Here is a 10342-nt window from a genome sequence, read left to right as displayed (position 1 = left end):
GATAAAGTAAAGTTTACTGGCCCCCACACTAGGATTCCCTGTGTTGTGGGCAGCCAATCTCTTCCTTTTGACATGTAAACATTTTACTTAATGGCTTCTACATAACACATTTATATTTAAACTAATTTTGCTCAATAAAAATATTTTCTGTATCAGCATAGGACAGGTTAACAAGATATTCTAGATATTCTTAACAAGATTTCTATAGAGAGAGATTTTTAGTAAATGCATGAAATGTGAGTGTGTATAATTTTGTTTTTAAGGAAGTAGTTATAGATGAATGGGCCTCGGAAAGAGAAATAGCGTTGGCCGAAGAAAGTACGACTTTCGCTTATATATAGGTTTGCGTTGTATTTGATGTGGTGTTTGTTTCCAGAAAAGTCTGCATATTTCTATTAAGTATAATTTTCTCACAGTTAAAAGTTTTGTTTATTTGTACAATTTGAAGTTGGGTTGCGGATAGGTATCCTATAGGATTTATGTAATTTTTGTTAGGATTACAAAATGAATAACTAAAAACAAAATACAACGATACAGCACGTTTCACTAGCATCATGTTCTTAAAAAAAACTTGGAAACACTCGGACCACACCACATCAAACAACGTGAATCTACCCAAAAAACGCTACACAGCATTTCAAATTCAAAACTTTATAAATTCACTAACAATCAAAATCTGTCCTATGCTGAAACCGAAAGTATTCTTATTGTCCAACCCTAGTCAAAATTATAAAATTGTATTATAAAGAATTTATTGCGCCAAGTAACTAAAATAATTATATGGTCAAATGGACTATGGCCACGACACCGAGAATCCTAGTTTGCTAGTACACTTTCTTTTTTAACTCAACATCAACAACATATTACGCAAAACATATTTTTTTATGTATTTATAAAAGTATTCTCTTAAATTACTAGAACGGTTGCTAGGGTTGTAATCTAAAAATATGTATCAGTCCTGTTTGCAATTGAGCCAATGATAGCCTTACCTTCAATTGAATTATAGTCTAATCTGAAGTGTTTATTGGCTCCGCAACAAAAGTATATATATTTTACAATAACAGGTTGCTACTAAGTATATTACAATTTTTAATTCAATAATTAGATATTGAATTTTTAATGTGTAAAGAAAGAGGTTTCACTGAGACGCTATACGCATAGATACAATTTTACAAGGTCAAGTGAACGGCGTGAACTTATACACGAGTGGAATTGTACTGAACTTCACATTGAAATATCAATTGCTATGAGATAACATATCAAACAATAAAGTTGTTTACGAGCGTATCGTAAGTTTTAAATACTATTTTAAAGATTTTCGTTGGAGGTCGAATAGTGGTTGTAAGTATTTATATTACGTAAATATATCAAATTAATTTTGTGAGGTTAGCTGATTGAAGAATTTATTATGTTTATATACATAAAGTGTTTTGGTATCTTTATATAACTGGTGTAGTTTGTAGTACAAGAATATTTCAAATATTGTTTTATAAATGATACAGCAGGTAAACTAAATGTCAACTACTTTAATGTTTATGAAATAATTCCGAGTGTTTTTTTTTTAATATAACGTGGTTTGATACAAAACCGCATGTTTATCGAAATTTTTCACTATAAATACATTATTTTTTCGCTACAAAAGTTCAGTACGTATAGTGGGCATACTTGAAGGTGTTACTGGGTCAATAAAAGAATTAATGTGAGTCATTTATTATTATAGTGTTTTCTACCGATTTCGAAATGTTGTAAGTTATATAAAACGTAAACTTTGAAGTACTATAAGCAATAATTAGTTAAATAATGTTGTCGATGAAGTGTTAAATTTGTTTGCAAGCACGATATCTAATATCGCACCTTAATTTCGAAACCGTTATTTAACTAAAACACTAAATTTTACAGGAGAAAAAAATTACAATTTTTTCATCATTATCTCTTTATAAAAAAATAAGTAAATTATCAGAGATATTTTTGAGATTATTTGTTATAATAACTTAATAGATTGTTTGTTATAATAGTCGGCTTCGTTTTAAAATTTGCAGTTATATAATTTAATATTTTCTATGATTACATTTTTTAGGAACTTTAATTTTTATAGTAACACTTTTGAAATCATTAATATTTTAAAGTTTGTTTAAAAACAATGTTACTATAGTCAAAATAAAATTCTAGCTATTACCTATAAGGGCTATTATAATTTGTTTAAAAGATATTTTATGTACAGGTCAATTAAACAAAAAATCTAAATATTAAATTCAACTAAATCTGCAGTAGCTAAACAAATAGTTACACTTTTTTATATAAACTTTTAAAGTCAATTCCGTTAATGCTAGGTTACAACTTGTGTTGTAACGGTTTCGCTAATAATTTTGTTTTAAATTTCAGTTTAGTAACATTTAAATTTAGTGCCATCTACCAAAATACTGGGAAATTTAATAGACATCAAATTCTTTCTGTAGATTTTAACGATTTAAACAGAATGGCATTGATAACTAAATTTAGTAAAAATTTCGTTTAGTTACGGTTTAGAAATAAAGGTGCGATATATTGCATCTTTTTAGAGTGTAAATAGCGTTTTGAAAAGAATCTGGTTTACATTATAGCGCGGAAAATATTAAAGTTGTATAGGCATATATATTAGGTCCTTACATATGAAATTGGCGTTTTGAATGGGAGGAACAAAACGTCGAATATTTTTAAATATAATATATTTAATTAATCAAAGTATGAACCATTGTTTTCTATGCACCATCTCATAGGTAGTTCATTGATCCCTTTACTAAAAAAACCAGTCGGACGGGAATCAATAAAATCTGTGAAGGCGATTTGGACTGCCCCATCAGAGTTAAATTTTTTCCCTTGCAAGAAGTGGTCCGAATTTCGAAAAAAATGGTAATCTGTTGGAGCAAGGTCCGGGGAGTACGGAGGGTGACTTAGACATTCCAATTGAAGCTCTTCTAATTTGGTAGCCGTCTGTTTTGCAGTGTGTGGTCTAGCGTTGTCGTGAAGTAGCAGTGGAGTGGCGTGGAGTGATTGACCAGCCTAGGCTGTTTAGCCGCTAGCTTTTCCATCATGGTTTGCAATTGCTGACAATAGACATCAGCTGTAATAGTCTGGCCAGATTTGAGAAAACTGCAATGAACAATACCGGCACTAGTCCACCAAACGCTTACAAGTAACTTTTTTGGGGTTAATTTTCGCTTGTGGCAGGATTTGGCTGGCTGGCCAGGATCCAACCATTGCGCTGAGCGCTTCCGATTATCGTAAAGAATCCATTTTTCATCACAGGTAATGATTCGGTTTAAAATACCTTCATTATTGTGCCTGTTCAGTAATGTAACGCAGCAGTCGACGCGCGTTTGCCGGTTTGCTTCAGTGAATTCGTGAGGTACCCACCTTTCAAGCTTTTTAATCTTCCCAATTTGCTTCAAGTGAATTAAAACAGTTTTATCACTAACACCGCAGCCTGCAGCTAACTCGGACGTGGTTTGCGATGGATCCGCTTCCACAATAGCCCACAATAGCAATAATATACTTCATTATCAACTTGAGTCTCAGGCCGTCCACGGGGCTTGTACTGCAGGTCGAAATTTCCAGAACGAAAACGTTGGAACCAAAAACGAACTGTGTTTTCTTTTGCAACATGACCACCATACACATCATTCACCCTTCGAGTCGTTTCCGCAGCACTAGTGCCACGGCGGAACTCGCACTCGTAAATAATGCGATACTTTAAGTTTTCCATTTTGTAAAATGAATGACGCAAACAGAAAAAAACAAATGAATGACGGTCATCGAAGCACAAATACATGAGTAGAAATAGCTGTACAAATTTGAAATTCCTTACCAAAGAGGAGAACATCGTGATTAAAGTGGCCAGTACGAAATACGCCAATTTCATATGTAAGGACCTAATATTTTTGTAGGCAAAATATAGAACTATTCGATTAAGTAACACTTGTAAATGATAATTATTTTATTAAAAGATTGATTTTTATATGTCACGCGAAACAAAGCGGTCACAGACTAGAAAAATACATGCAGGGGAGTCTACGATACTAAATGGGGATTTTCTCGAGCGTCATAGAGACCAGTAGGGCTGCTAAGCTTAGATTTAATAAGAAAAAAATGTTATATAATATACCTCAACCTTTTCATTGGTGGTGGAGGCGCTATAGATTTGCAAAAATGTAAAAAAACCGTGCCATGGACATACTCCAGCGCGTCAGATGTTGATAGCAACAATGTAGGACACGTATTTTTAATATTGTACGTATGTTAATCTGATTGTTTGCATGGTGGGGGTGGTTGAACGTAAGTATTTAAAAAGGAAATAAAACATGAATCGAGCGCGTCAGATAAGGGGAAGTAAACCTAAAAAAACGACCTCATCTAAAAATCTGACGATTCGGATGCGACGCAAACTCGCGGCCCTTATTAGAATATGCAAAAATCGTCATTTTGAAATACTTAAGCGCGTCAGATTAAGATATATATAGTTCATCTTTATGACCTAGACACGATGTCTGGAGGGATTCGCCTAATCTGATATTAAAAAATATTTTTTAAATCATTGAACTTAATTGATAAGCTCAGGAAATAGCAAAAAGTGTATGTTGTTTAAGTAGAACTTGTATTTATTATATAATAGTTATAAAAAATTCTTTAAAAAATCATTAACCGAAAGAACCGGTTTACCTCGACGATATTCTTAAATATTTATACATTCTTCTTATGTAAATTTTATTGATTTTTGCAAAGTAGTTTCACCACAAAATACACACTTTAATTTAATATTACACATAGTTAATATTTAACTAATATAGGCATCATGCTGCCACACGTATTAAACTATGTCGACGAATTTTTCTTACTTCGGCTTGTGGACATCCTTAAATTATTTCTTTCAAAATAAAAAAAAAATCAGCCACGCTCGCGAACGTCGAGATGATTTCTTTTTTACAACTTTACAGCCCTCCCTTTTCTTTACGTCACTTGCAAATTGTCACATTAGTGAAAATAAACACTTTTTAGCATGTAATTAACTCACCCTACTTTAAACTGACGCGTTCGAGAATATCTGATTTTTTTTTACTAATCAGATGCTTTATCCTTGACGAGCGGACATATATATGCGGCTCATATTCGGTGGATGTACTTCACTGGGTACAAGGTATCCCCCTGTATATTAATCTGCCACGCTGTAGTAAATCCCGAAATCCCCTCTTGGGCTTCCCTACTATAGGAACTGGTGCAACAACTATCTTGCTTAAGAAATTATGGCCGGTTCTTTATTTTATAAATGCTTAAACGGAATTAATAATAACAATTCGTATAGTTATTTATGAATAAAGTGAAACCGGTTTTAATTCTTATCAAATAGCCTGTTCTCAATTGCGATAGAGATCGTAAAGCTGCGAAATCAGCGTATATTAAAATAACTATATTAGGTATCGAACTACAGTTATCGGACGTTGTTTCCGTCTTCAGTTCTATTAAATGTTAGTGCCTATAGTAATGGGTAATTATTTCATTATACATTGCATACAATTCTTTAGATTGTTTTTCCTAATAAATTTCTTGTCTATTTCGTGTGCAATTTCTTTCGGTTGATTTAGGAACACCTGTTAAGACAGGATTGTTTTTTTAAAAATAAATATCAAGTTGCAGATAAGTATATTACACAGTACGAGCACAGTCGTTTTTCTATTTTTTCACAGTTTTGTATGTTTTCAGTTGAAAAATGGTGCATCTATCGGAAGAAGACTTCGGTACCTATAAGAACGAACCAGTTAGGAAACTCACATGGTACACTGATAGCGGTATAGCCATCTCTGTCATCTCTTATGGAGCCATCATACAATCTATCCAGGTGAGTGAGAAATATTGATTTGTATGAAACTTCCGTATTCATAATTGTTTCTCTATTTTCACTAAAGCGCAGTTCAGATACTAAGTAGAAACATAGTGGGACTTCTATATATTTATTGCTTTTGACATACAAGTCATATTAAGCGCTAATTCGCGACTATTATTATTATCCTAACCTCTTTTCATCATACAAAACCAGAGTCGCTTCAAGCTTTCAGGTCTGACCTTAGATTATGTATCTGCTTCGTGATATTTGTTTTTTTCTGATCACCTATCAGCCTTCTGACACTAGACAGAAGCCCTCAACTTTTACGGTTTTAGGCATGCTGATTTCCTCACGACTTTATCCTTCGCCGTGCGAGCCAATGTTAATTGTTACGAACTCAGGGATGAGTCGCACGATGAACCACTAAGCCGAAATTGCTAATCACAGATGAAACTATATAACATTACAGATAAAATATTCGTTACATTATATTAATATTTACATATGTATAATTTACAAAAATTTGAGAAAAAAACTTGTTGTGTTTATATAAATAAGAAAAAAGACGAAGAAGGTATCAAATATCCACTTCTTTCTTGTATCTTTAACCTTTTGTGTATTATTTTTGTCTAGCTTATAAGCCTCATAATACATAAAAAAACCAAAAAAAAAAAAAATTGAGGTTTAAGGAGAACAGACTAGAGGATGGCGAGACGTGTTGAATTGAGATACATGAGTTGAATGGTGTTTTATTTAGGTTCCGGATAAAAATGGCGTGGCCAGCGACGTAGTACTTGGCTTCGATGACATTGAAGGGTACGTCACTAGGAACACACCATACCTAGGTGCAACAGTTGGTCGATGTGCGAACAGGATAGGTGGAGCCACCTTCCAAATCGATGGACAAACTTACGAGGTCGCTAAAAACATCGGCAAAGATCATTTACATGGCGGAATCCTTGGTTTTGATAAGGTAAGAGTTTCAGAAACAGTTTGTGTAATTATATTGAAACGCTATATTCCAAATGAACAATTCGTTAGTTACAGTGATATTCAGATACGAGAACTCGAAGAAGGCTTCCGGTATGTCAAACCGAATACAATCGCTTCCCAACTAAAATCAAATTCAAAATTGTACGATAAAACAATACAACGACAGATATTCTAAAATATCTGTCTTGACTTATTTAAACTATCGCGGAATATGCTTGAAAGGTGTATTAAGAATATCCATAGCCATATCCAACCATGATGAAGGTGATTAACCACCATCATGAGCACACCTCGCATACAAACCCTAACGTACATACTCTCACTTTTACACCAACACACCACAACCAAGTTAGGTATTACGTATCTATTTCATAATTTTTATTGATTTTTTCCTTTTGTTAATGTGTGAACGTTTTTGTAAATATGTATTTCTCTTTCAAACTAACTACTTGTAAAACTCTAACTTTTTAACATTTTCAGGTAAATTGGCACACAACAGTAGACGGAAATAAGGTAATATTCAGTTACCTCTCCAAAGACGGCGAAGAGCATTACCCAGGCAATCTCATCACCAACGTGATATATGAGGTGAAAGATGATGAGCTGCATGTCAACTTTGTGGCAAGTTCTGACAAGAAAACAGTGATTAATTTGACCAACCACTCATATTTTAATTTGGCGGGACATGACGCAGGAGCAGAGGGACTTTTTGACCACGTCATCATTTTGAACGCTGACTGGTACGAACAAATTTATATATATATATTACATGAAACATTTGTTCTTCTGCATGAGTGCTAACCGCAGCCATGGATCAGCCTAATGCCCTCCGTGGCTTGGCCAAGCTTCCGTAATTGTTTTATACAGAACTGAACAGATGTTTGAACGCAATCCCACCTAATGTTAAGTGAGATGGGTCCTATTAAAGGTACCGCCTGTCCAGGCTTATAATTTATGGTGCAGAAATTTTACAAGCATTTTATTACAACGATATTGGTAACTAGTATCTTAGTCCCATTTAAGTGACTGCTAAACATATATTTAGTAGATTTTTTTATACAGGATAACGGAAACTAACGAAGGGTCTATACCCACTGGTCGACTCCTTCAAGTTGGAGGTACACCGTTCGACCTGCGCGTGCCCATACGTCTGGGGGACGCGATGAAGAAGGGCGAGCTTTTGTTCGATGACAACTTCTGTATCAATCGCTTCAGCAACAAGGTACTTTTTTGCTTTTTTACTAGTCTAGAAAAAAACTCATCGTGACGGGCGGAGTGGAGGCCACCATACCTCGATGCCGATGCCTACTCGCTGAACCAAGTAAAGGACCTTACGAGTCTTACCATCACCCAGGCGCAGAGCCTTGCCGAAGACGGGACAATGAAGGAAGTTGTGCGGCGCCACCAACACGACCTTCAGAGACTGATGAAGAATGTTAGATTTTTTTAAAGTCCTACGTAGCACCGCAAATGGAGCTGGTCCAACCAGCTCGCTGACCTCGCTTACTTTTCTTTGGTGGGCATTTCCATCATGTTACACTGTTCACTTGTCACTGTTTACGCGAGCAGAATGGCCCGCCCATTTCCACTTAAGTTTTTTGAACAATAATTTTTGTTTTCTTATTTCTGTGTAATCACAGAATATCGAAATTTAGAAGTTGTATCTAGGTAAAATGTTAAAAAAATGACAAACGGCTTAATGTAGAAAGTTACCAATACTTTTATTGTTTTACGAAGTAATCTCTGTTCCTCTCTACCCATCGTCGCATTCGATGGAACCACTGAGAAAAGCAGTGGGCCCATTCTTCCTTTGGGGTCTCTTCTATAGCATTTTCGAACGCTTTCACCGCATCTTCAGGGCTCGTAAAGCGAATACCTCGAATTACCTTTAGTTCTTGGGAATAAATGAAAGTCGCAGGGCGCCAGGTCAGGATAATGAGTCACCCGCCATACAGGTGACTCATTATCTCGACACTTACCATAGTCAAATATTCAACAGTCCGTTTTTCGGAGTGCGCTGAAGCCTTGTCGTGGTGAAGGAGGACCCTGCTTCGAGGGTGCTGCTGTCGAATTTTTCCAAGATAATAGGCAAACAGCGATTGGTATACCAATCTGCAGTAACTGTCCTTCTATCTTCTAGAACAACAGTGACACAAATGACCTTTCCGACCAAAGAATGAAGTAATCGTCTTTTGTCCTTGACTTCTTCCTTTCTTTACCTTAGTTGGCTGATCCTCGAAAGAAAACACCCACTGAGCCGATTGTCTTTTGGTTTCGAGTTCGTAGCAATACTAGCTAATAGCTTCATACAGCTTTCATCACATGTGACGATGTCAAATACAGCATTTGGGTCACCCCCGTTGAACTTATCTAACATTTGGCGACACCAGTCCAGTCGTTTCTAGTCGTCGGTTAAATTATGGGGAATCCATTTGGTACAAAGCTTCCTGACGCCTAAATGTTCGTGTAAGATGTTTTGAACTTGACCAATGCCTAGGCTTACCCCTATTTGCTCATAGGCTGAGGTCACTCTCTTATCTTCCTCTATCATGCGTCGCACAGCACCGATGTTATCTTCAGTAGTATCGACTACGTGATCCGCGTGACCATCATTAGATTTGCCGCCAATTCACAAAAACATTTGACAAATGAATGCAATATACTATATAAGGTTACCAAAGAGTTCTACAATTGAAATTCAAAAAAGGTTTTATTAGCAATGTTTCTAACTGGCCAGTTCTAAACATTTTTATTTTCATGTACTTGCCTAACGATTATTATAAAATTTATTTAAAAATATCCAAAGCAGCACAGCAGTGTTTTAATCTGTACAGCTTCAAATACAAATTAATTCATAAAAAAATGAATTTTGATCTAGTAAATAAATGTCGGTTTAAGCCCCAGATAAATGAAAATATAAATATATTTCATAAAGTGTACACTGGAAATTGCATTAGCAAATAATAATGAAACTTCAAAATCTTTATTCTTCTTTGCTGATTCTTATTTTTTAACTTTTGTTTATTTTCAGGATCTTACTTTCACAGCTCGTGTAACTCACCCAAAATCGGGCAGATACCTTGAAGTGTACACGAATCAGCCTGGCGTTCAGCTTTACACTGGCAATTTTCTTCCTGCCCCAACTGAATCTGCATTGGTCGGAAGGGATGGCGTTGGCTACAGACGCCATGGAGCTTTTTGTTTGGAAACTCAGAACTACCCCGACGCTGTCAATCATAGCAATTTCCCTAATGCTGTTTTGACACCAGGAAATATATATGACCATCAAGTTGTGTACAGATTTGGCGCGGAAAAATCTCACACACCAAATGTTATGTCTGTGTAATTTAAAAATATTATAATACTTTTTACTTGTGGATCTTTTTTATTCAATTTCGTTATCACTAGCTATTTTGCAACATTTTGTTGAAAAAAAATTGAATTAGCATTCCTTAAATAATCAATAATCTGTATATTAATAGTGAAATGAAGAAA

The 10342-nt window shown here is 35.1% G+C and overlaps 1 protein-coding gene across 6 annotated transcripts; it reads left to right on the top strand.

Moving 5' to 3' along the window:
• The first annotated feature begins 1145 nt into the window (after positions 1 to 1145).
• On the top strand, positions 1146 to 10223 carry LOC123711667 (galactose mutarotase). 6 transcript variants are annotated; one of them, XM_045664345.1, is made up of 6 exons: positions 1146 to 1341; positions 5734 to 5869; positions 6612 to 6827; positions 7328 to 7587; positions 7910 to 8069; positions 9879 to 10223. In XM_045664345.1, the coding sequence occupies exons 2-6, from the start codon at positions 5741 to 5743 to the stop codon at positions 10191 to 10193; spliced, it is 1080 nt and encodes a 359-aa protein (XP_045520301.1). In that variant the 5' UTR covers positions 1146 to 1341; positions 5734 to 5740; the 3' UTR covers positions 10194 to 10223. The 6 variants fall into 6 exon arrangements, with proteins under 6 accessions (XP_045520301.1, XP_045520304.1, XP_045520302.1 ...); XM_045664348.1 differs by lacking the exon at positions 1146 to 1341 and adding an exon at positions 1385 to 1505; XM_045664346.1 differs by lacking the exon at positions 1146 to 1341 and adding an exon at positions 1613 to 1699.
• The last annotated feature ends 119 nt before the right edge of the window (positions 10224 to 10342 follow it).

Source organism: Pieris brassicae, chromosome 7 (genome assembly GCF_905147105.1).
Source record: "Pieris brassicae chromosome 7, ilPieBrab1.1, whole genome shotgun sequence".
Taxonomy (NCBI): Eukaryota; Metazoa; Arthropoda; class Insecta; order Lepidoptera; family Pieridae; genus Pieris; species Pieris brassicae.
The sequence above is the reverse complement of the archived record's forward strand: the minus strand, read 5'-3'. Positions and strand labels throughout refer to the sequence as shown.